The 27595-nt window shown below is 44.8% G+C and overlaps 1 protein-coding gene across 1 annotated transcript; it reads left to right on the forward strand.

The window, feature by feature from the left end:
- Positions 1 to 14612: 14612 nt before the first annotated feature.
- Positions 14613 to 16094, forward strand: LOC310960809 (tigger transposable element-derived protein 1-like; the record flags this gene model as incomplete). The annotated part of the gene is made up of 1 exon (XM_083932615.1): positions 14613 to 16094. The coding sequence occupies one exon, from the start codon at positions 14613 to 14615 to the stop codon at positions 16092 to 16094; it is 1482 nt and encodes a 493-aa protein (XP_083788741.1).
- Between the last annotated feature and the right edge of the window lie 11501 nt (positions 16095 to 27595).

The raw sequence follows: 27595 nt of genomic DNA on the forward strand, positions 1-27595 counted from the left end.
ACTATTTTTGACAGCCAAGTTTTTAATCTTTAAGATGATTTATCATGAAATAATAAAAATCAATACAATGAAAATACATATTTTATGACATTTAAAAAGGTATCATATGTGGAAAGTATTTCATATTAATGTTTGTTAACACAGCATTCAAAGTTACTTTCTCGCTGAATGAGTGAGAGAGAGAGAAGCGGTGGTCAAGTGAGCCAGAGGATGAATGAAGAGAGGGAGTGGTGCTGGCGAAGACAAAGCAGTGAATCTGTATGGGGTCGGGTGATGTATGAACCCAATTGCAGCACAAAAGACCAGTGGAGATAGTTCTGGCAGACAGGCAAACAGTACAAAAATGCAGTGACAGGGGGCTAGGACAAGGCAGACAGGGGTTCGCTACCAGAGAGACAACAGCACAGGCAGACAATCTGATGAGGAGCAGGCAGCAGGAACATTATAATCAGGTAAAGCAGGCGAGGTCGGTACTAGGAAGTCAGAACAATGCTGGAAAGTCTTGCATGGCAAAGAACAATCTGTCAGAGGAGTGAGTGCGGAGCTGGTGAATATATGCTGGGCTGACGGCATTTGATGAGAGGCATCTGGGTACACAGGTGAGTAGAGTAAACTGATGAGGTGGGTGTGGCAGGCAGGCTGAATGGGGGCATAGGTGGGATCAATGGAAAAGTATTGAAAGCAGATGGCTGAACTGTGACAGAATCAGGGAAATAAATGTTTCCGATTGTTTCAGGACAGTTACATTCTTAAGCACAAATAAACACACACCTCCCCACAACCCTGCTGGAAGGTGCTGCACCGTCGGATATTTAGTGAATGCTTTGCTTTATTCCGTCACATCAGTGAATAGCTTTTATAGCAGAGAAGAGGGAGAGCACAGACAAAGTCTGAAGCACATGAAAGCACACGGCAATGTAATGCAATGCAACTTCACTTGTCCTCAAATATCGCTGCTTTGTATCATACAGGCGCTACTAGGTGCTTTGCTTTGTGTATAGGTCTATAGTAGTGGAGGTTGCTGGTCCAGTACAGTAACAAGGACTTGCTCGTCGATCTTTTGCATTGCTTTCAAGTACACAAGCCAAATAGAGAGAGGGATGACGTATAAACTGAATCATAACCATTTTTTAGGTCTATTAGACATGTTGACCTGTAAACCTAGCTTTTAAAAAAAGAAATAATGAGAACTCCTTAAAAAATATTTTCAGATCGAGGTACATAGATGATAATAGATGAAAGCTATCCCCTGCTGATCAGCGACACGTTTAGTTATGCCAGGGACTGTCTAACTTTTGGACTAATGTATTTGATACCCTTGAACAGGCCCTCAATATAAATATCGACCCCAATTCCCTAACTGCTATTTTAGGCCTTCCCCTGATTCATGACTTTCCCACTACGTCACAGTGTGATTACCTTCACCACTCTGTTAGACAGACACTCTCCCCTTCTTAAATGGAGACGTACCTCCCAACCCAACACATGACAGGCGGAAACCGAAGGATTTGCCATGTTACCAAAGTTCATATTCTTGGTGCTCTGCTGATGTTACTCACTGACTAATCTGTGATATATCTCACATTTCTGTGGGTATATTATGTATGTAGGGAAAATGTACATTTTTGTTCAACAAAAGCAGCTGAAGGCAGCTTCAGAGGTTGTGCAGCTGAACCAGTGCTAAAAAAAAATAAAAAGGTTCAGTCAGACAAGATTCTGAAAGCAACCTCTAAAATATTCATTTGACCTGCTTTGTTTGCGCTCCTTCTCCCTGAGGCATGCCACATCCTGTTACTCTCTCTTTCTTTTGCTTTATCACCTCTTTCTTTACTCTTAACCTGCTTTTGAGCTTGTGAGGCCTCAGTCCAAATCCCACACGTTACTTACCTCCACATTCTCCAGCATCATCGCCAAGTACTCTACAGTGTGTAGTTTGGATTGAAGCACATCCAGAAATGAAAAAAGTACTAAAATGTCACACAAGTAAAGGTAATGTTTCTTTAAATACATTTCACTCAAAAGTACTTGTGTGAAAGTGCACTGAGATAAAAGTAAAACGTAGGTTAAAGTTACTACATGACACTATTATATTTGGGGTTATATGATGATAGATAGATTAGCTTTGGCTCTGCTGCAGGTAATTAGTCCAGTCCTCACTGTATTATAGAGTTAGCTTTACTTTGCAAAGTAAATTGTGTACAACTATGTTTCTCCTACAGGTTTCCTTGTATACATTTTCAAATATAAAATAATCTTTATACACTGGCTTGGCTGAATACCTGATGGTTACTATTAACTGAGAGATGTGCATCCAGAGAATCATTGTCTTGTTTTAAAATTTTTATTTCAGGGACCTGCATATGAACACATGAACATGCGCAACATTGGTATTTTTGCTGAGCTGCAGACTATAAATACAGTTGCCTGATGACGTTTCCATTCACCCATCCATCTGCAACCGTTTATCCCAGTCGGGGTTGCGGGCGGTTGGAGCCAATCCCAGCTGACATTAGGCTTTGAAATGTGAAGCAGGTGAACTGGAGAGAAAACCCACGCAGACACTGGGAGAACATGCAAACTCCACACAAAAGGGCCCCTGTCCGGACTATAAAACCTGGTACCCTCTTGCGGTGAGGCGACAGTGCTAACCACTACATCCCGTGCCGCCCTTCTGATGACCTTTAGTTGTACTTTGCTCTCATTTTTGTCAAGCAGAGCCCTTGGCAAGACAGACAGACTACAGAGAGATGCACTGGTCGGGGGGGGTTGTGACGTCCAACTGGAGAATAACAGGAGCCTCGACATTGGGGTATACAGAAAACCCACTCACCACCCCCTGGAACACAAGCTTGAGGTTATCAGCACCCATAAATGCATTGCCCAACACAGGAGAGCTAACTCCTCAGGCCTGGACTCTGCTGTCCACTTACATCTCAAGAAGAAAGCCCACTCCATTGAGGACAACTATGTCCACATCCTAATCAGAGAGGACAGACGGTTTGAAAGAGGAGTACAATTTCTATGTAAAAGTAGAGAAACCATCCCTAAACAGAGGAGGAGGTCTTAGACACCACTTATCTACAATTTACAATGCTACCCTTTCATCCCTTCCCAGGAGATTCAACAATCTAACTTCAAAGAACAACTGTTCACAAATGGCCACCTGTGACTCCAACGACTGTCGTATAACCCAGTAGAGCACTAACAAAGTCCAAACCAACTTCCCAACAACGACTGTCACTCCATGACTAATGTTGACACTTGGAGCAGAAAGGGTTCCAGTGACATCAGCCTTGTGCACGCCCGCACTATAGTTAAATCAATGTATTTCCACACCAGACCTTTGGACCAGTCCCAGCCTGGTCAGATGCGTAAATGAACTGATGAAGCCTCTTGGATGAGAGGTGAAATGTCTTCCTAGATAGACAACCAAGTCCAGTTGCTTTTGACTTAAATTTATTTGGGGATAACGATGAGTGATGAGTGGAATCGGAAGGAGTCCTGGGTGCTTTGAATTGACGACACTCCCTTCTTCCACTCACCATTGCGTTATTACACCTATTACGACAAATGATGAGACTGATTCAAAAAGCTCTTTTTGTGGAGATGGGGGCTCCCAGTAGATCACCTCAATCCTTTTTGGGGAGTGCCATAAGCGCCAGCCACACATGCCAAGAGCTGACTAGTGCTAGAGACAACATATTGAGAGAGATACAATTCTCTCGATGCTGCGGTCCAAAATGTCAGTCTGAGACAGTTATGAAGGTGGGCATTCTGCTGAGAAGTCTGTCAACCCCTTTCTGTCATACGGACTCAACCACAGATAATCTGTTCTTTGCACATTACTACAGTACTTTTGATCTGTATATATAACCATTGTAATTTTGATATTCTATATACAGTATATATAGTTATATATATACAGTACACTGTTTTATATTTCTGTTTTTAAAAATATATGTAATCCGTATAACATTGTTGTTGTTAAATATGTTTGTATAGCTGGAGTTTGAAATGAAAATTATTTCCCCCTGGGATTATTAAAGTATTTCTGATTCTGATTCTGAGATGACGAAACACCCAGCACACCCAGCAGCCCTCCCAGCTGTGCTCCCAGGAATTCTCTGTCTTGCAGTTGCGGTTGTGGATGCTTCCAGCTCTCTGACCAGCCAGCTGACTATGGAAGCAGATGAGCCACAAGCCCTAATCTGTCACAGTTCCTCTCTGCCTCACACTCTGCATCTGCTTCAATCTGTCAATCAGACACACCCCTCTCATCAAGCCAACTCCACTCACCTGTGCTCTCTGCTCTGGCTGCATTTAAACCCCAACTCCACACTCACTCACTGCCAGATTGTTCTCGATGCTTGCACCAGACTCTCCAGCGTTACTCTGCCTGATCTCCCGGTTTCGACCCAGCCTGCCTCTGACTATCCTGCCTGACCGATCTCCTGGAAACCACCTCAGCCTTCCGTCCCTGACCACGATCCTCGCCTGTCCCCTTCTGGATTCTGCCTGTCGGCTCCTGTGGCTAACTGACGGATACCTGGTTCAGCTCTTCAGACTGAGTGTAACTCAAGTCTCCTCTGTGGCTACCTGTAGCGGCTTGACTCTGATTATTCCCTGCATCAAGCCAATAAAGTTTGTTACCAACGATACCTGCCTGTATTTGCGCTGCTATTGGGTCCCAACCAAACCCGTTACAGTACAATCTGGCCATGAGTGTGGACCCAGCGCACAACCCGGATCCACTGGCTCGCCTAGACCGGGTGGAGACCGTGCTCCAGCACCAAGAGGTGATGTAAGCCTCCACCACGGCTAACATTCAGGTAGCAGCAGCTAACCAAGAGCAAGCGCTAGCCACGCTATCCGCCCAGGTTCAACAACTCACCATTACACTCGCCCAGTCCATCCCTCTGCCAGCTCCTGCGAGTCATCCTCCTCCACCAGCTCCGGTATATCCTGGTCCCGTCCTTGAGCCTCGAGTGGCAGTCCCAGAACGCTACGCCGGGGATCCAGAGGGTTGCAATCCATTTATCACAAACTGTTCAATCCTCTTTGCTCTGCAACCTCACACCTTCGCCTCCGAGAAAGCAAGGGTGGCGTACACGATAAATAACCTGACCGGTCGCGCTCAGCTGTGGGGAACAGCCAAGTGGGAACGCCACACACCTGTTTGCCTATCCTTGAACGCCTTCTCCACCGAGCTATGCAAGGTGTTTGGTGTAGCATCCAGAGGTCCCGACGCTTCTGGGGGTCTTCTGGGTCTCAGACAGGGAGGCTGCTCGGTGACTGACTACGCCATTGACTTCCGCATCCGGGCTCGGCGGAGCGAGTGGAACCAGGCGGCTCAGGTGGACGCTTTCCTGCTTGGACTGGCAGACTACATCAAAGATGAGCTGGTGTCCTACGACCTTCCTGCCTCTCTCGACAATATCATCGAGCTGGCTTCCCGTGTGGACAGACGGATTCAAGCCAGACACCGAGAGAGACATCAGGGACGAGGGGAGAGGCTTCCGACTCCTCGTTCTCCAGCTCCTGCCAGGTCACTAACTCCGCTCCCCAGCACACTGGGGAGGGATTCTGAACCCCTGTCCAGTAAAAGGTCAGGCTCACCAGTGAGGAAGGAGGTCCTGGTGAGTCCTGGTGAAGAACCGTTATCCCCTGCCCCTCATCGCCTCAGCGTTCGAGCTCCTGGAGGGAGCCACCATCTTCACTAAGCTCGACCTACGCAATGCCTACCACCTGGTCCGGGTCCGAGAGGGAGACGAATGGAAGACGGCATTCAACACCCCTACCGGCCACTACGAGTACCTGGTGATGCCTTATGGCCTCACAAATGCTCCTGCTGTCTTCCAGGCCCTGGTGAATGACGTACTCAGGGACATGCTCAATAAGTTTGTCTTCGTCTACCTCGACACATCCACCATGTCCAGAGGGTTCTCCAACGCCTTCTGGAGAATTCTCTCTTTGTAAAGGCTGAAAAGTGTGAATTCCACGCTACGTCCGTCTCCTTCCTGGGGTACGTCATAGGGAAGGGGACCATCCAGATGGACTCTGCCAAGGTCTCTGCTGTTACCTCGTGGCCCACTCCAGACTCCCGTAAGCAGCTTCAACGATTTCTGGGCTTTGCCAACTTTTACCGGAGGTTCATCAGAGGGTACAGCACGGTGGCAGCCCCTCTCACAGCCCTCACCTCCTCCAAGGTGCCCTTCCAGTGGTCTTCGGCCACCAATGAGGCTTTCCGGTCCCTGAAGACACGTTTTACAACAGCCCCCATCCTCGTAATGCCTGACACTGAACGACAATTCGTGGTTGAGCTGGACGCCTCCGACGTGGGAGTAGGGGCTGTCCTGTCTCAGAGGGCCGCCATCAACCAGAAGCTTCACCCCTGTGCCTTCTTCTCCAGGCGGTTGACCCCGGCCGAAAGAAACTATGATATTGGTAACAGGGAGGTACTAGCAGTGAAGTTGGCTCTGGAGGAGTGGCGTCACTGGTTAGAGGGGACCAAACTGCCGTTCCTGGTGTGGACGGACCACAAGAACCTCGAGTACATCCAGTCAGCCAAGAGACTGAACTCCCGCCAGGACCGGTGGTCTCTCTTCCTCACCAGACTCAACTTCTCCCTCTCATATCGGCCGGGGTCCCGCAACGTCAAACCTGATGCCTTGTCTTGGCAGTTTCAGGAGGAGGAGGAGAAGGAGGCTTGAGAGCCTGAAACCATTCTCCCAGCTTCACGCCTTATCGCCACACTTACCTGGGAGGTGGAAGAGAGGGTCAGAGCTGCCATCCAGGACCAGCCTGGACCCAGTTCCTGGACCCAGTTCCTGTTTACCAGAACGTCTGTATGTTCCACCTGACCTCCGGTCCGAGGTCCTCCAGTGGGCTCACAGCTCCAACCTCAGCTGTCACCCTGGGATCCAGCGGACGAAGGAAGTGGTGCAGCGTCGCTTCTGGTGGTCCACTCTGGCTGAAGATACACGGAGCTTTGTCAACGCCTGCCCCACCTGCAACCAACATAAACCCACACTCCAAGCTCCTGCTGGTCTTCTGCACCCACTACCGATACCTCATCGTCCATGGTCACACATCTCCGTGGACTTCGTCACCGGTCTACCACCGTCCAACGGCAACACCACCATTTTGACGGTGGTGGATCGGTTCAGCAAGATGGCCCACGTTGTGCCCCTGCCCAAACTCCCTTCTGCCAAAGGGACTGCAAGACTGTTGCTTAAACATGTTGTCCGCCTCCATGGCATCCCAGTAGACGTGGTTTCTGATCGGGGCCCCCAGTTCGCCTCTGTTTTCTGGAGAGAATTCTGCTCACTCCTGGGGGCCACTGCCAGTCTCTCATCAGGATACCATCCCCAGTCTAACGGTCAGACGGAACGCAAAAATCAGGAGATGGAGACGGCACACCGCTGCATGTCATCCCAATCCCCCTCATCTTGGTCCGAACAGCTCCTGTGGGTGGAATACTCGCACAACACCCTGACCAGTTCCGCCACAGGCCTCTCTCCCTTCCAGTGCGTCTATGGCTACCAACCACCTCTGTTCCCGACCCTGGAGAGAGAGACTTCTTGTCCGTCCGTCCAGGCCTTCATCCACCGCTGCCGCAGGACCTGGATCCGAGCTCGAGCTGCCCTCCTCAAAGCCGCTGGACGCTATGCCTCTGCCTCTAACCGCCACCGCTCCCAGGCTCCAGAATATCAGCTTGGTCAAAGGGTTTGGCTCTCCACCCGTGACCTTCCCCTGAGGGTGGAGTCAAAGAAGCTGGCTCCTCGCTTCATTGGTCCCTTCGAGGTGATCAAGATCATCAATCCCGCAGCGGTGAGACTCAAACTCCCCAGATCTATGCATGTTCATCCCACCTTCCACGTCTCCAGAATCAAACCGGTCCGAGAGAGTGCCCTGGTCCCCGCCATCCCACCTCCTCCACCTCCTCGTTTCATTGACGGAGGCCTCACCTACACAGTCCGTCGTCTCCTGCAGTCCCGCCGACGTGGGAGGGGCCTCCAATACCTGGTGGATTGGGAGGGATACGGCCCCGAGGAGAGATCCTGGGTTCCTGCCAGACACATATTGGATCGCCATCTTGTCAGGGACTTTCATCAGCGTCACCCCGATCAACCCGCCAGAACCAGTTACATCCCCAGACCACGGAATCCACCTTCCCGGCCACTCCATTGATCTGAACAATTGGATGATGAGTCCGATAACCCACCCTCGGATGCAGATGAAGCATTCCCTACAGTCAGGGATGAGGGGATGGAGGTGGACGTCTCTGAGTGAGGCACCTATTTGATTTCACCACAGACGAGCCACTGTCATGTCATGTTATCTGGATAACTGAGTTGGTATGGTGCTAACTATCTAGATGTGCTTCAAAAGCCCCGGACTGACAGTTTATTTTTTAGATCTCAGGGTTAATAGTTTAAGTCCTGGCGGGCTGCTGATATATTGTCTGTTAAGAGTTTTGAACAGAAATTGCTAAATGGAAATTTGTGGAAATGTTTATTTGAGATCCAGTGTTTTATGATGTTTTTTGAATTCACGTTTTTTTTTCATCTTTCTTTCAGTGTCCGCTCACACTGTTATGTGAATTCAAATTATCTTTAATTGGCCTTCATGCTAAGTACTGGAAGCTCGTCTACATGTGGGTTTCCATTCATTATTATATATTTTATTCACAGCTTTATTTTATTTCGTTTTGGATGTTTATCACCCACCGCCATAGGGTTATCTGAGGTGTTCTTGTTCTCTGTTTGATCTAAGGGCTTTACTGAAGCCTGACACCTATCATAGACTGATGTTGAGAGGTGGCCTGTATGGATGCAGCATGTGCATTCTAATCCAGGCTGGACTGTGTAGCTACATACAGGCATTCTATTCCTCTTATCTGATGTAGAAAAATACCCTCATGGCCTGCCTCCCTATCGGCATACCGGCACCCTATGCTGCCTAATTTAATTTATTGTCTGTTCTGGAATTATTATTACAATTTTTTTACTATTATTCTCATGTGACTCAAGGGGTCAAACACTGTTAGTTAAGGGAGGAGACCCCGGTAGCTCAGTTTAACTGTTAGTTGCAAGCTGGAGAGCTCAGGAAGGTTTTTGTCTATGGGAGTAGCACTCAAATTGGTCACAGTTGTTTTCATATAATTTCCTTTTATGTTGTTTTGCTCTGTTTTATGTGTGTCTATGTCAGGATCCATGTCCTGTCAGGCCGTTACCTCTTCCTTTTGTGTTGGTTTGTCTCCCCATGTCTGTTTTTTCCCTGCATGTGTCTTTCCCCTCTGTTTGTTTGTCTGGTAGGCTCGATTCCGCCCAGCTGTGGTTGATTCCCTAATCAGCGGTTGCAGCATAAAGAGCCGGATGTGGGACACATTCGGCGCCACACCGTTGTCCTCATTTACGTGGTAACTTCTCGTCGGTTGGCTCCCGTACTTTGTTTTGATGCTATTTTCGCTGTTTGTAGATTTGTTTGTTAATTATTGTTTCTATGTTCCCTCTGGCTTTAGTTTCCCAAGATCCCGTTCCTGCCTAAAGCCTTAAACCGTTCTCTGTGTCCTTGTCTGCATTTGGGTCCGGTTCTGTTCTACTGTGTTATTCTCTGAACCGTTCATGGCAGTCTGGGTGCATGCTCATTGACATTAGGTTTCCATGAGATAAAATTCCACATTCACCAGGGAGGTTCAGCTCAGACTTACTGTCGGACAGTAAGTTCAAAGATTTTTTTGCGACCCAAAGTTTTCGGTCTAGTTTTAAAAGTGGTCAGAGTGGGTGAAAGTCTTACATCTTCAGGAAGTTTATTCCAGCTGTTTGTTGCATAATGACTGAAAGATGCTTTCCCTTGATTTGAGTTTACTCTGTGAACCACTAACAGATTGGCATTAGACGATCTTTGTGTTCTAGAAGGCTTATGTAGTGGGAGCATATCAGTGATGTACTTCGGCCCTAGACCATGTAGTGATTTATATGTGAGCAGGAGGATTTTGAAATCAGTTCTCTGACGTACAGGAAGCCAGTGTAATGATTTAAGAATTGCCGCAATGTGCTCACATTTTTTTGGTCTTTGTTAGAACTCTAGCAGCAGTGTTCTGAACAAGCTGTAGCTGCCTGACAGTTTTTTTGGGAAGACCTGCAAGGAGACCATTACAGTAGTCTAGCCTATTGGTTATAAAGGCATGGACAAGTTTTTCTAAGTCTTGAGCTGACATGAGCATAAGTCATGTTACATTTTTGAGGTGATAGTAGGCCGATTTTGTTACTGATTTGACGTGACTGTCGAAATGTAAATCAGAATCCATAATAACCCCAAGATTTCTGGCTTTATTTTGAGGTTTTTCAGGGACAGTGATTGAAGGTGATGACTTTAAACCTTTCTTTCTTAGCACCAAAAACAATTATTAAACAAATAGTTTATTATTAAACAAAATAGTTCCTATCTTGTAGATATGACTTGAACGAGTTTAAGACTGTGCCTGAGAGCCCCACCCAGTTTTCTAACCTGTCCAAAAGTATTGAGTGGTCGACAGTGCAGCACTGAGGTCCAATAGCATTAATACTGAAGTTTTGCCAGAGTCTGTGTTAAGACGGATATCATTTTTAACTTTAATAAGGGCCGTCTCGGTGCTATGAAAAGGTTGAAATCCTGACTGGAGGTTGTTGTGGCAGCCAGTTGAAGCCAAGAAGTAATTTAGTTGTTGGAGTACAACTTTCTCAATTATTTTACTTATGAATGGTAGATTTGAAATTGGTCTGTAGTTGTTGATAATAGAGGCATCTAGGCTCCGCTTTTTTAGAAGAGGTTTAATGACTGCAGTTTTGAAGGCCTTTGGGATATTGCCCGATTGAATCGAGTTATTAACTATTTGCAATACATCTGTTGATAGGCCGTCAAAAACATTCTTAAAGAAGTTGGTAGGTAAAGCATCAAGACTGCAGGTGGTTGGCTTTAGATCCGTCACTGTTTCCACTAGAGTTTTAGAGTCTATGGCATTAAAGCTTGCCATCATTGCTGTGTTATTGTGGCCTAATAGGGGTGGTGATCCAACTTTTTTGTTTGAGATATTGATGGCACGTCTGATGCCTTCAATTTTATCAGTATTAAAGAATGCAAACTCATTGCATTTCTGTGTGGAATGGAGTTCGGCTGGTATATGTGTTGTGGGGGTTGGTCAGTCTGTCGACAGTTGCAAATAGGGTTTTGGCCTTATTGGTGTTGTTGTTTATGATATTGGAGGAGAATGTTTCTCCAGCACTTTTTAAGACTAAATTGTAGGCCTGGAGCCTCTCTTTATAGATATCATGGTGAATAGGAAGTTTTGTATTTTGCCAGATTTGTTCAGCCTTCCTGCACTCTCTTCTCTGGGCAGTTACAACAGCAACTTTTCTCCAGGGTGCCTTTTGCTTACCAGAAATCGTTTTAACTGTAACAGGTGCAATGACATCTATGCTATTTACAATTTTGCAATTAAAGTTGTTTACAAGATCATCAGCATGGCATGGGTTTAGAGGTGGTAGCGAGGAGATGGCATTTTTAAAGTACATTAGCATGTTCATTGATGTAGCGCTTTTTGACGTTCTTTGATTCTGTTTGTGTCTCCGGAGTTAAATAAATATTAAAGAAAACACAGACAGTCACAAGAACATCAGAAATATTGAGACCTTTTGTGATAATCAGGTCCAGGGTGTGTACTTTACAATGAGTAGCCTCTTTCACATGTTGAGACAGTTCAAATGTATCTAAAATAGTAAAAGGTTCCTTTGCACCCTTGTCATTCAAATCGTCAATATGAAAATTAAAGTCACCAGTTATAACTAGGCAGTCAAAGTCAGTGGAGATGCTAGACAATAATTCGGTATTGAGTATTTAGGTGGCCTGTAAATAAGTAAAAGGAGAATTTTGGGAGAGCATTTCAACAAAGCACACAGGTATTCGAATGATGTGAAATCACCAAGTGACATCTGTTTCCCCTGAAATATGTTTTTAAATATAGCAGCAACCCCTCCCCCCTTTTCCCAGATCTACATACATCAATAAAGTTATAGTTGGGGGGTGCTGTGTCGATCAGAATGCTTGCACTGTTATTTTGCTCCAGCCATGTTTCAGTTAAAAACATAAAATCAAGTTTGGAAGTGGTAATAAAATCATTGACTAAAAATGATTTGTTCAGAGACCTAACATTGAGCAGACCCATTCTGATGGTGTTATTGACAGTCTTCGATGTTTGATTTGGAGAGAATAGGAATGAGATTGTTTAGTTTATCAGGGTGTCTAAGTTTCCCAATGTTAACTCTCTTGGTAGTCACAACAGGAATGTAGAAGGTGCCAAGCTTTGACGTAGGCAGCCTTGGGCCCAGCTGATAATGTGGTCTACTGCTGAACCCTTTTCTGTTTAGCAGGAAACCGGTGGATTGCTTACTCCAGGTAGGGAATGAGTCCTTACCCCAAGTGAAGCAGTTCAAGTTCCTCGGGATCATGTTCAGGAGTGAGGGGACGATGGAGCGTGAGTTTGGCCGGAGAAACGGAGCAGCGGGGGCGGTGTTGCAGTCGCTCTACCGCACCGTTGTGACGAAAAGAGAGCTGAGCCGGAAGGCAAAGCTCTCGATCTACCGTTCAATCTTCGTTCCTACCCTCACCTATGGTCATGAAAGCTGGGTCATGACCAAAAGAATGAGGTCGCGGGTACAAGCGGTCGAAATGGGTTTTCTCAGGAGGGTGGCTGGAGTCTCCCTTAGAGATAGGGTGAGAAGTTCAGCCATCTGTGAGGAACTCGGAGTAGAGCCGCTGCTCCTTAGCGTTGAAAGGAGCCAGTTGAGGTGGTTCGGGCATCTAGTAAGGATGCCCCCTTGGCGTCTCCCTAGGGAGGTGTTCCAGGCACGTCCAGCTGGGAGGAGGCCTCGGGGAAGACCCAGGACTAGGTGGAGAGATTATATTTCCACACTGGCCTGGGAACGCCTTGGGATCCCCCCGTTAGAGCTGGTAAATGTGGCCCGGGAAAGGGAAGTTTGGGGTCCCCTGCTAAAGCTGCTGCCCCCGCGACCCGACCCCGGATAAGCGGATGAAGATGAGATGAGAAGATGAGAGATGCTGTCAGGGCCGGGCGGGGGTGGCCATGAGTGGGAGGAGGAGTGAGCAGCGTCAGACCTGGAACGAACTACTGAAGGTGGACGTTGAGGGCATAGAGGGGGTTGACGTGAGAGGGGCGAAGTAGGGCTGTGGGTTTGTGAAGCACGCTTTCGTGGAGGGGGGGGTGAGAAGGGCGTGCCACTGAGATGACGCTGAGGGGGGGATCGCTGAGGTCAGTCAAGGGGGGTAAAAATAGAAGTAGGGCGGGGAGTGGGTGGAGGTAGCTCCCGGAACTCCAAGGGGGAGAAGGGGGGAGAAAGGCTTACTTGAGGGAGGGAGAAGGATGGAGACCTGGATGGGGGTGTGGGGGAGGGATCTTCATGCGCATTCGAAATGAAGGGGGATGGACACCTCTCCTCTTTGCTCTGGTGTCTCTCATGGTCAGTGCTCTCCTTTTGCAATGGCGGTCCTCCTTCGACGTTCATGATAAGCTGTGTTGTGTCTTAATTTTTCGTTGGTTTCTCTTGTCTCTTGTCCTTGGCAGTGATGATAGATGAATGACGCAGGAAGTAAGACACATTGGTCATGAAAAGCTTTACTCCCAGCTTATTTAGACAAAGTCTGTCTGCCTTAAAAAGATGCCTGGGGTCCCAGAAAAAGCTAAAATTGTCAATAAAATGCATTGAACGAGCAAGAAAAGCGCTGGAGAGGTGGTCTTCTCTTTGGCTTTGCACCAAGTGTGTTCCAGGGAGGATTATCGCTGGTAGATTTATTACCCTGTACAGGGACCTCCCGTTTCCTCGTAGCTTCATCATTACTAGTTAGCTGGGTTCTGGCATGCCCCTGTCCACTGTTTTCAGTCAGTGCTAGAGTGGTATTGTTTCCACAATATCCATTCACTTCTATATATACAGTGATCCCTCGCCACTTCACGGCTCACTTATCGCGGATTCGCTATTTCGCGGATTTTCATAATGCATTTTTTTTTTTTTTTGGTGCATTGTGCTCTGCATTCTGATTCGCTAAAAACTCACTCCCGCTTCTTGTATCAAAACATGCTACGAATTGTGCTATCATTTTGTCGTCTCGTGCAGTTATGTGTACGTACATAAAACAGCTTGGCAAATTTACATTAAGTTGGCCAAATTATCTTGTAATTTCGAACATCTCCTAAACCCATAATGTCGACGAAACGGCCTGGACCGACAAAAGCACCTGCGGATGGGCCCAAACGGCGGAAGATGCTACCTATCTCAGATAAAGTTAAACTTCTGGACATGCTAAGGGAAGGTAAAAGCTATGCAGCCGTTGCTCGCCATTACGGAATCAATGAATCTTCCGTTCGTTACATAAAGAAGGAGGAGAAAAACATAAGGACGACAGCAGCAGTCAATTTTAATACGAATGCAAAAAGGGTTGTAACTGTCCGCAACAAGACCATGGTACGGATGGAGACGGCATTAGCTCTGTGGATTAATGACTGCAGGAAAAAAAACATAACCCTGGATACAAACGTTATCTGCACAAAAGCGAGAATGCTGTATGAAAACTTTGCAGTCAGTGACGGGGAAGAGGGAGAGGATGCCGGGCCCTCAGCAAGTGCTGCTGACACAGTGGGAGAGGATGCCAGGCCCCCAGCAAGTGCTGCTGACAAAGTGCCAAGCGCATTTAATGCAAGCAAGGGCTGGTTTGAAAAGTTTAAGAAACGCTTTGGACTTAAAAATGTTTGTCTGCACGGTGAGATGGCGTCTGCGGATACCGCTGAGGCAGAAGCCTTCGTGAACAATAAATTCAAGGCGATCATTGAGGAGGGGGGATATAAGCCCGAACAAGTTTTTAACATGGATGAGACTGCCTTATTTTGGAAACGAATGCCCTCCCGCACCTTCATCATGCAGGAAGAAGCCAAAGCCCCAGGATTTAAAGTTCACAAAGACCGTTTGACCCTGGCTATGTGCGGAAATGCCGCAGGTTTCATGATTAAACCGGGGCTGATTTACAAGTCTAAAAATCCCAGGGCGCTGAAAAACAAAAATAAGGATGATTCGCCTGTTTACTGGATGTACAATGCAAAGGCTTGGATGACAAAAGTGCTCAATCTGGATTGGTTCAAAAACTGTTTCATCCCGGAGGTCAAGTGTTATTTGAGAGGAAAGGGACTGGACTTTAAAGTGCTTCTGCTCCTTGACAACGCCGGAGGTCACGGTAATGATTTGGCATATGATGGTGTGCAAATCGAATTTCTGCCGCGAAACACTACATCCCTGATTCAGCCCATGGACCAAGGAGTCATCCGTGCTTTCAAGGCTCTCTATACGCGCACCCTGCAACATCTTGTTGACGCTATGGACTCGGATCAAGATTTCTCACTGAAGGACTACTGGCGTGGATACACCATCGCATCGTGTCTCCAAAACATTCAGAGGGCCATTCAGGAAATGAAAACGGAAACTCTGAAGGCCTGCTGGAAAAAACTATGGCCAGAGGCAGTGCAAAACGCAACCGGAGGCTCGCTTGACGAGGTCCACCACTCTGCCGTAGAAACAGCTGTGAATCTGGCTAAACAGATTGGAGGAGACGGCTTTAATGACATGAGTCCGGATGACATAAACGCCCTGATTGATGGAGACGCACAGCCGCTGACCGATGCAGAGCTGGCAGAAATGAGAAAGCCACAAAGCGACGATGAAAGAGAAGAGGGAGAAGAGGACACGAGAGATGAGGAGGAAGGACTAACGCTTGGTCGCTTAGCAACCATGGTGCGAATGGCCACTGAACTTAAGCGAGTAGCTGAGGAATGGGACCCTTTGATGAGCCGTTCATTACAGTTCTCCAACGTAATCGATGGTGGCATGTCGGTGTACAAGGATCTTTTTGCAAAGAAGAAAAAAGAGCGACAACAGCTGCCTATCACTATGTTCTTCTCCCGAACAAACACACCTGCACCGCGGGCTTCAGAAGAAGAGAACACTGCAGAGCACAGTCAGGATGCAGCGGCCCAGTCTGAAGAGCAGTGAAACGGCCTACACGTGAGTCACTGTATTTGTATACATGTAATAGTTGCTAATTGTAAAAAAAAAAGTTTTCTATTTCGCGGATTTCACTTATCGCGGGTCATTTTCGGAACGTAACCCCCGCGATAAACGAGGGATTACTGTACTTCTAACAGATTAATTTTTGTTTCCAACAGTAAAATCTTTTGTAGTAGTTTGTGGTAATCTTCCGTAGAGAAGGGAGCCATCTTCTGCTGATTACCTTTAGCACTGTAGCACAGGCTCAGGCTTATCTTGAATGGTAGGCCTCCCCGTCCTAGCGTTGAGGAAGTCGTAAAAATATTGAAAAATACCTCTGTTATCTGTAAAGAAATATAATCCCACTGGTTTTTGTAAGTATCCAGGAGCTGTTGCTCTTTGTTTCTCATTGAGGAGAAGCAAATAGTAGCAGATAGTAGCAAAAAATGCAAGCAAAGGCGAGATTAAGCAGAAAAGCGCCCGCACTGTAGCAAAGCAGGAAGTAGCTGTCAACTACCATCCTGATATTCTGGGGTCTGTTGCTCAGGAAGTCCATGCAAGTATGAACAACACAACCTTGCTGCCCCTGTTACAGGCAGAGTTGGGTGGCCCTCTACGCTCACTTTGCAAGTTGGATAGGCCCCTACACCTTATGCAAGCGCCCCTTCTCTTGCTTGCGTGTTGATGTTTACAACTTTAATAAGAGGATGAGGCGTAACTATGGTGAAAGATGAAAAACACACCATGAGAGTGAATTTTTCGGGAACAGCGATGGGGTGAACTTGTGTTCTAGCACACACAGGCTCTGCCCTCTACTGGACTCTATGGGTAATCCTTTTTTCTATTAAACAGCAAGTGTTCACCCAAGGAAATTTTGATAAATGTTCTCGACCAATCAGGACGTGCCTATATAAAGCAGTAAACACCAATTTCTCCTATACTTTTTCTCTTCAGCCAACGGCAATTTGCTTACTTGCTCTATGGATGGAGTCTCCATTACAGCAACCTTGCACATCTATTGCCAATGTCCTTTCCACCAGTGATGACATCGCAGAAGGCCATGTTGGGCTACAATTGACCTCACCGGTTCTATCCAAGCTGGTGAGTCATTTCTGTAATGGTTTTTATGGGTCAGCTCATCCAGCTCAGCCCGATTTTTTAGTACACAGAAAAAAGTATGACTGGTGAAAAAACAGAAAAGAACAGAAAAACCCCAACATGAATCCCGCTATCCGTCCCAACAACCCACGTTGGACAGGGTCACAATAACCAACCATGTAATAAACGAATAACATGTAACATAAGTAGATAGGTCAAGTTAAAAAAAACAACCAAAACTAATGGCAAAAATAAATAACGTAATTCAAGAAAGAGAAAAGCAACAAAAGTAAAAAATAAATAAAAAAGGAGGGGGTGGGTGTCTCTCCTTCCAGGTACTAGGAAGTGTCCTCAGCATCATCAGGACTATTACTAATAAGAGCTAGCAGTGGATCCCAAGTGTTGTGGAATGCTGTCAAAAATCCCCTCTGTGAGAACCTTAACTTCTCTAACCGTAGACATTATAAAATGTATCCAACTATTATGAGTCGTGGAGAAACATGTTTCCATTTTTAGCAGTATGTTACGTCTGGTGAGCAGGTTGGTAAAGGCCACGACACGTTGCTTAGTAATGGGAAGATTTTTGGATGGAGGGAGCCCAAAAAGAGCAGTCAGGGGATCAGGTTCCAAATTTCTGTTAAGAGCCTGTTTGAAGGTTTGAAATATGTTGGACCAAAACTCAAAAAGTTTTGGGCACATCAAGAACATGTATGCGTGGTTTGCTGGGAACTGCTTACAACGGTTACAAGCATTACTGTGACTAGGGTATATCTTAGCTAATTTAGCATTGGTGAAATGGGCTCTATGGAGCACCTTCCAGTGTAATAGGACGTGCCTGGCACAAATCGAGGATGAGTGGACCAGTTTTAGAATGTCCAATGTTTTGAGGCCCTTATCTCACCATTTGCAGAATGTAGGGTCTGTGCAGGAAGGGAGAAACACATTGGAAGCAGTACAGCTGTATTGGCGACAACCGGATTAGGTGAGACCTTATGAGCGGTTATGGGAAGCTGTGAGCAAATTGTAGAATGCAGAAGTAGTGGCTGAAATTAGGAAGTGCTAGTCCCCCTTCAGGTCTAGGGAGTTGAAAAATATGTGTTTTGGTACAGGCTGGTTTATTCTACCAAATAAAAGGAGTAAGCTGTTGATCTAGATTAGAAAAAACTATTTAGAATAGAATAGAACAGAAAACAAATAAATACTACTGATCCAAGATCCAAGCTACTGATCCATTGCAGCAATTGTTCAGACAAATTGGGAGATGTTGGAAAAGATACAGGAACTTTGGTATAATTACCATCTTAATAAGATTAACCCAGCCTGCAAGGGACAGGGGCAGGCCCGCCCATCTAGACAAGTCTGACTTGCATGACCTGCTTTGATACAGTGCGTACGCTTTTCTGCTTGCTCTCACCTTTGCTTGAATTTTTTGCTACTATCTGCTACTATTTGCTTCTCCTCAATAAGAAACAAAGAGCAACAGCTCCTGGATACTTACAAAACCAATGGGATTATATTTCTTTTAGATAACAGAAATGTTTTCAATATTTTTACGACTTCCTCAACGCTAGGCAGGGAGGCCTACCATTCAAGATAAGATAATAAGACAATAAGATGCCTCCCTTCTCTACGGAAGATTACCACAAACTACTACAGAAGATTTTACTGTTGGAAACAAAAATTAATCGGTTAGAAGTATATATAGAAGTGAATGGATATTGTGGAAACAATACCACTCTAGCACTGACTGAAAACAGTGGACAGGGGCATGCCAAAACCCAGCTAACTAGTAATGATGAAGCTACGAGGAAACGGGAGGTCCCTGTACAGGGTAATAAATCTACCAGCGATAATCCTCCCTGGAACACACTTGGTGCAAAGCCAAAGAGAAGACCACCTCCCTGCGACAAGGGAGAACGGATAACTGGGAGGACCCAGCGCCCAGATATCTCTGATCTGACCGGTTGGCCTGCGCTACCATCTCCATCCAGGCATAGCGCTTCATCAACTCCCCTGCCACGTAGGACACAGCAGCGGACAGCTGAGAAGAGGAAAAGTACCAAGAAACCTCGCCAGCAAGCAAGTGTTCAACTAAAGAACAGGTTTGCTCCACTGTTGCCGGACAATGGATCCCCCTCTGATTGCCTGAACAACTCACCATCACCACGCAGAAGGGTAAGACCTGCTAACTTTAAACCACAGAGAAAGCTCACAAGTTTCACTGATTGTGGGTGACTTTTCTGTAAAAGATATGAAAATCAATAATAACACCAAAGTACTCTGCTTTTTTCCAAAGGATACAGTGTCTGACTTGGAAATTGTGGCTGCACACCCAAATGTGAAAAATATCATTCTGCACATTGGTTTTAATGACATTGAAAAACAACAATCAAGGGAGCTGAGAGAGCACTTCAATAAACTCTTTGAAACAGTCAGCGCTGTGAATGCTGAGGTGTTTGTCAGTGGTCCTCTACCCCTGATCGGGAGAGGAGCTGAGAGATTCAGTCGAGTTTACTTGCTGAATGAGTGGCTCTCCAGCGCTTTTCTTGCTCATACAATGCATTTTATTGACAATTTTAGCTTTTTCTGGGACCGCAGGGATCTTTTTAAGGCAGACGGACTTTGTCTAAATAAGCTGGGAGCAAAGCTTTTCATGACCAACATGTCCTACTTCCTGTGTCATCCACCTATCATCACTGCCAAGGACAAGAGACAAGAGGAACCAACGAAAAAGGAAGACACAACACAGCTTATTAGGAACGTAGAAGGAGGACCGCCATTGCAAAAGGACAGCGCTGACCATGAGAGACACCAGAGCAAAGAGGAGAGGTGTCCATCCCCCTCTACCGCCCCCTTCATTTCGAATGCGTGTGAAGATCCCTCCCCCACGCCCCCCAAGCCTCCATCCAGGTCTCCATCCTTCTCCCTTCCTCAAGTAAGCCTTTCTCCCCCCTCCTCCCCCTTGGAGTTCCGGGAGCTACCCCAACCCACTCCCCGCCCTACTTCTATTTTTACCCCCCTTGACCGACCTCAGCGATCTCAGTGGCACCCCCTTCTCACCCCCCCCCCCTCCACGAAGGCGTGCTTCACAAACCCTCAGCCCTACTTCGCCCCTCTCACGTCAACCCCCTCTACGCCCTCAACGTCCACCTTCAGTAGTTCGTTCCAGCTAGATAGAAAAGGGTTCAGCAGTAGACCATATTATCAGCTGGGCCCAAGGCTGCCTACGTCAAAGCTTGGCACCTTCTACATTCCTGTTGCGACTACCAAGAGAGTGAACATTGGGAAACTTAGACACCCTGCTAACCTAAACAATCTCATTCGTATTCTCTCCAAATCAAAGTCAACATCGAAGCCTGTCAATAACACCATCAGGATGGGTCTGCTCAATGTTAGGTCTCTGAATAACAAATCATTTTTAGTTAATGATTTTATTACCACTTCCAAACTTGATTTTATGTTTTTAACTGAAACATGACTGGAGCAAAATAACTATAACTATACAACTATAATTTTATTGATGTATGCAGATCTGGGAAAAAGGGTGGGGGGGGGGGGGTGCTGCTATATTTAAAAACATATTTCAGGGGAAACAGATGTCCCTTGGTGATTTTACATCATTCGAATACCTGTGTGCTGTGTAAAAATGCTCTCCCAAAATTCTCCTGTTAATTATTTACGGGCCACCTAAAAACTCAGCAAATTTTTTCAATGATTTTACCGAATTATTGTCTAGCATCTCCACTGACTTTGACTGCCTAGTTATAACTGGTGACTTTAATTTTCATATTGACGATTTGAATGACAAGGGTGCAAAGGAACGTGTTACTATTTTAGATACATTTGAACTTTCTCAACATGTGAAAGAGGCTACGCATTGTAAAGGACACACCCTGGACCTGATTATCACAAAAGGTCTCAATGTTTCTGATGTTCTTGTGACTGATCTTTCATTGTCTGATCACTTCTGTATTTTCTTTAATATTTATTTAATTCCGGAGACACAAACAGAATCAAAGAATGTCAAAAAGCGTTACATCAATGAACATGCTAATGTACTCTTTAAAAATGCCATCTCCTCGCTACCACCTCTAAACCCATGCCATGCTGATGATCTTGTAAACAACTTTAATTCCAAAATTGTGAATATCATAGATGTCATTGCAGCTGTTACAGCTCAAACGATTTCTGGTAAGCAAAAGGCACCCTGGAGAAAAGCTGCTGTTGTAACAGCCCAGAGAATAGAGTGCAGGAAGGCTGAACAAATCTGGCAAAATACAAAACTTCCTATTCACCATGATATCTATAAAGAGAGGCTCCAGGCCTACAATTTAGTCTTAAAAAGTGCTGGAGAAACATTATCCTCCAATATCATGAACAGCAACACTAATAAGGCCAAAACCCTATTTGCAACTGTCGACAGACTGACCAACCCCCCAACACAAATACCAGCCGAACTCCATTCCACACAGAAATACAATGAGTTTGCATTCTTTTATACTGATAAAATTGAAGGCATCAGACGTGCCATCAATATCTCAAACAAAAAAGTTGGATCACCACCCCTATTAGGCCAAAATAACACAGCAATGATGGCAAGCTTTAATGCCATAGACTCTAAAACTCTAGTGGAAACAGTGGCAGATCTAAAGACATCCGCCTGCTGTCTGGATGCTTTACCTACCAACTTCTTTAAGAATGTTTTTGACTGCCTATCAACAGACGTATTGCAAATAGTTAATAACTCTATTCAATCTGGCAATTTCCCAAAGGCCTAAAAAACTGCAGTCATTAAACCTCTTCTAAAAAAGCGGAGCCTAGAAGCCTCTATTATCAACAACTACAGACCAATTTCAAATCAACCATTCATAAGTAAAATAATTGAGAAAGTTGTACTCCAACAACTAAATCACTTCTTGGATTCTACTGGCTGCCACAACAACCTCCAGTCAGGATTTCGACCTTTTCATAGCACCGAGACGGCCCTTATTAAAGTTATAAATGACATCCGTCTTAACACAGACTCTGGAAAAACTTCAGTATTAATGCTATTGGACCTCAGTGCTGCATTTGACACTGTTGACCACTCAATACTTTTAGACAGGTTGGAAAAATGGGTGGGGCTCTCAGGCACAGTCTTAAACTAGTTTAAGTCATATCTACAAGATAGGAACTATTTTGTTTCCATTGGCGACTTTGTATCAGAACAAACCAACGTAACGTGTGGAGTCCCCCAAGGTTCAATCTTGGGGCCGACTTTATTTAACATCTATATGCTCCCACTAGGAAAAATCATGCAAAATAATAACACTGACCACCATTGCTATGTCGATGACACCCAAATCTATGTAGCGCTATCACCAAATGACTATCGCCCCATAGATCGTCTGTGCCAGTGCATTGAGCAAGTCAAACACTGGATGTGCCAAAATTTCCTTTAACTAAATGAGGATAAAACCGAGATCATTGTTTTTGTTGCCAAGAAAGAAAGGTTTAAAGTCATCCAACACCTTCGATCACTGTCCCTGAAAACCTCAAATAAAGCCAGAAATCTTGGGGTTATTATGGATTCTGATTTACATTTCGACAGTCACATCAAATCAGTAACAAAATCGGCCTACTATCAGCTCAAAAATGTAATAAGACTTAGAGGGCTCATGTCAGCTCAAGACTTAGAAAAACTTGTCCATGCCTTTATTACCAGTAGGCTAGACTACTGTAATGGTCTCCTTGCAGGTCTTCCCAAAAAAACTGTCAGGCATGAAGAATTAAAAATCAATGAGTGAAGTATCATAATCATGTGTTAGCGTGTGTATTAGTAATGATAAATGAGACTGTGATAATAAGACGCAATAAGTATAATCATTAAAGAATGTGATAGTATGTGCCTCTGCTATTTTTTGACCAGGCTCAAGCTTTTCTGCTTTCTGCAAAGCACACAAACTTTTGGCAGTCAACCAAGGTCACAAAGACAATGAAATAGCCAGCTTGCACAAACGCACCTGGCAACTAGTTGAGATTAGAGCATCGCCGTTCGCAAACAACAACCATATAAGGAGGCAAGGTACGAGGGAGTATGAGAGTATGTTCTTTTTCAGAGATAAATAAGACGAGTCATGCGGAACAGATGATACTCTGACGCGCGGGGGTGGAAGATGGAGGAATCGGAACGGCTACTTTTGAAATACATATCTGCACACACAAGCGGACACATAACCACGCCTTTGTAACAAGCATACATGCTGGAGTAGTTAGAATAGATATCAGAACTTCTTGCCTCTGATCACAGGTACTGTGTTGCACACAGTTACTCTAGATAGAGAATAGAACATTTCTCCAGACGTCTGTTTCATCCGATGTCCTTCTGCTAATAAATGCCTGCTGGTGCACTAAACTGCCAACGACTCTGCTGACTCCAGGAAGCCTCCTGTAGAATTTGAATTACGCAGTATATACTCTGTGAGGTCCTTCTGATTTGACTAAAGTATTGTGTGTAAAATTCCTACAGGCAGCTACAGCTTGTTCAGAACGCTGCTGCTAGAGTTCTAACAAAGACCAAAAAATGTGAGCACATTACACCAATTCTTAAATCATTACACTGGCTTCCTGTACGTCAGAGAATTGATTTTAAAATCCTCCTGCTCACAAATAAATCACTACATGGCCTAGGGCCGAAGTATATCACTGATATGCTCCCACTACATAAGCCTTCTAGATCACTAAGATCCTCTGAGGCCAATCTGTTAGTGGTTTGCAGAGTAAACTCAAATCAAGGGAAAGCATCTTTCAGTCATTATGCAACAAACAGCTGGAATAAACTTCCTGAAGATGTAAGACTTTCACCCACTCTGACCACTTTTAAAACTAGACTGAAAACTTTTATGTTCACCTTAGCTTTCTGCTAAATCTTTGCACTCTTAACGTCCGCACTGTTTTTATTATTGTCTATGTTTTTATTCTCTTTGTCTTTCTGTAATGCATTTTAATTCATGACATGTTGTGCATCATCCACTCTTACTGGCACTCCCCAGGGGTGTGTCCTCAGCCCCCTCATCCCTGATGATACCACCGTAGTAGGACTGATAACAGACAACAATGAGTCAGCCTACAGAGAGGAGGTCCGGCATCTGACAGAATGGTGTTCTCTCAATAACCTGGACTTAAACACCTCTGAAACCAAGAAACTGATTATGGATTTCAGAAACTCCAAACGCATTGAGCACTCTTCCTGAAAGGGGGAAAGGTACAGAGATCAAAGATCTTTAAATTTCTTGGTGTGCACATCTCTGCTGACCTCACCTGGACCACACACCTCTCCCATCAGGTGGGGAAGGCCCAACAGAGGCTCTACTTCCTCAGGAAGTTAAAACATGCTCATCTCCCTAACCATAGACATAAAGAGTAGACGCCTCATCGAACGTTGGGCCTATTGGCGCTGACGAGCGGTGGGGCCGCCATCTTGGCCCGGTCGCCCGCTCCACTCAGTGTAAGGACAGGGCACGGTTCAGCGTATTTTAATATTCACAGTGGGATTAACAGTAATAGAATATTCTGATATATGATATATGTGATGTATGATAGATGTTTTGCAAACACTATAAATATAAACACAACAATATAAATCATTTATAGAGTATTAATAGGCTATATTTCATACATGAATACATAAATCTCTCTCTCACTCACTCTCTCTCTTTCTCTCTCTCACACACACACACACACACACACACAAACACACGCAAGCACACACACACACACACACACACTCAGAGAAAATTAAAATACATATAAATCAAGAGTATCAATACAATTAGGTCAGAGAGAGAGATGACATTTTGGACACATCTAAATACAAGTCAAACAGACACACACACACACACACACACAAACAGACACACTTTCATTTAAAGCACTAAAAAAAAAGCAAGAGCCGAACCCTATATGTTTATAAATATTTAGAAATGATCCGTGCTCTGCCAGTCGCATAGTCGTGGTAGTGGAGAGGAGAGGGAGGGTCCACATTTGAGCGAGTGTGTGTGGTATAAAAATATATATAAAATTTTGTTAAATCGATCATTTTCACACTGTTTTGTTCTTGCACAGTTACCAATTAGAGTGTAGCTCTAATTGGTAAAGACAGTGATGTTGGAGGAGTACTTTGTATAGTATCTAAAATGACTGTGTCCTTTGTTTTTAGGCAAGGTCTAATTATGTGAATGTCTTCTTTATTACATATTTTAATTATGTAGTAATTGTATTTAATGTGCAAACAAAAACACGGGGCATAGTTCAGTAATATCCATTTTAAATTATACAAACCATTTAAGATTTTTCCTTAGTTAAATAAATGTATGATTTTTTCTTTTCAGACTGTTTCAACTTCTCTGGTATAACTAAACTAAAAAAGCCTGGACTCATCAGCTCTGCTTTACAAACATGTGACGTTGGTCCTGCTTTAAGTGGAGATGTGGAGAACCAAGTAAAAATGTGTGGGACATTTTGTTCAGCTGTGAGAATATCGGGCACAGAGTGGAAATACATGTTCACGCTTGCCTCGTAAATCTCTAATTCATTCTTTATAATAAACCCCACATCATGTTGCTCCTGTTTGATGAAACAGTTTAACAGCAAAGGATATTGGTCAGATTCTGTCACTTCTCCTTTGATAGTCTAAACTTTAAAAAAAAAAGTGACATGACATGAAAAATTATCTCATAATTCATGTCAATGTCATGTTCAATATTTAAAAAAACAAAACTGAGAATATCTGAGGTGACCTGAGATGAACTGTCTCTGAAGTGTCTTCCTCTCATGAAACCACAGCACATCCTCCGCTGACCTACTGCTGGAAATGTTCAATCCATTTACACTAGACCACATGTACGACAACCCCTCTCCTCCCTGCTTCTCCTTTCATATCTACACAGGCACACACACACACACACACACACACACACACAGGCTTGCACACACACATCTGGCCGGGGGGTAAATTAACTAAGATTCCCACAGAGGCTAATCTCCACGCCTCTACTGTGACAAGATAATAATAATAAAATAAGGGACAGCAGCTCCTCTGGCAGCTAAATATGTATCTACCTGCCACAGCCTGAGGGACTCACTATAACATTCAAAAATGCATGGATTTATGTATAATTGTTTAAAATTGTACTGTACCGTACTGGTTATGAATTGTAATATTGTAATATTAGATTAGAGCAGGAATACGCTGCACAGTGCTCTGGCATCTTGTTCCTTCTGCTGCTCAACTCAGAGGCTCAACGAGTCACTCATAGAACTGATCTGGGAGAATGACCGATCCAAGATGGCGGCCGCATTTCTCGCGGCCCAACGTTCGATGCGGCATCTACTCTTTATATGTCTATGTCCCTAACCACCTGCTGACCAACTTCTATCGGTCAGCAATATAGAGCCTCCTGACCTACTACTGCACGGTGTGGTTCCCCAGCTGCACAGAAGAGAACAGGAAGAACCTGCAGCGGGTGGTGAGGGCAGCAGAGCATGTCATCGGAACCATATGCGACCATATGGAACATTCTCTATGAGCCTCACTTTCACTATGCAATTCTGTCTTCCACTGGGTACAGCTCATTTTACAGAACAGAGAAAGAAGAAAGTGCTTTAGTTGCGCCTGTACTTATGAGGGATAATAAAATAATAACATGGAGGCTCCATAGTCTGAATCAAGAAACTTCCACATTGTCAACAGCAGCCGATTGCAGCTTCAGTACTTCATTTAGGACTTGGCAATAAGGCCCAGAAATAATATTGTGATATTTTTGTTATATCATGATACATAATATATATCCCAATATTTTGACATCTCTAAGGCACTTCATAAATGCTTGATTTAATTTAATGCAATAATAACAATAACAATCACACAAGCATGATGATTATAGCAGCCCCTGCAACATATCTGAACATGACCATGTCTAAAACATTCTGTTTATATTGATTTGTGGTTTCTGTTGGAATCATTTTAAACTTGCATGCAGAAAGGGGAAATAACGACCAAATTAAATTTAACAAAATAGTAGGCTATTACCAGAAAATTGCACACACTGCTCCGCAACATATACCAACTGCTGTTAAATGAAAAATAATTGCCTATTTGTTGTTCTGTTCACTCAGAACAGTCTCTACTTCTGGAACTTTTGCATATGGGATCTTGCAATCCTGTGAAGATCATCAGTGACCTCTGACTCACTCTTGCCAAGACAACGGGGGCTTCCAATCCAGCTCCACTGACTGGAAATGCTTACAAGTTGGGTTGAAACTCTGAACAAACCAAGCCCCCACCACAGCGACTTCCTGGTTGATCTAATACAGAAGTGCCAAAACCTGCAGTGTCCACTAGTGGAAGTTTGCAAAATAGAGCAGTTTCT

The sequence above is a fragment of the Echiichthys vipera genome (genome assembly GCF_963691815.1).
Source record: "Echiichthys vipera genome assembly, chromosome: 18".
Taxonomy (NCBI): domain Eukaryota; kingdom Metazoa; phylum Chordata; class Actinopteri; order Perciformes; family Trachinidae; genus Echiichthys; species Echiichthys vipera.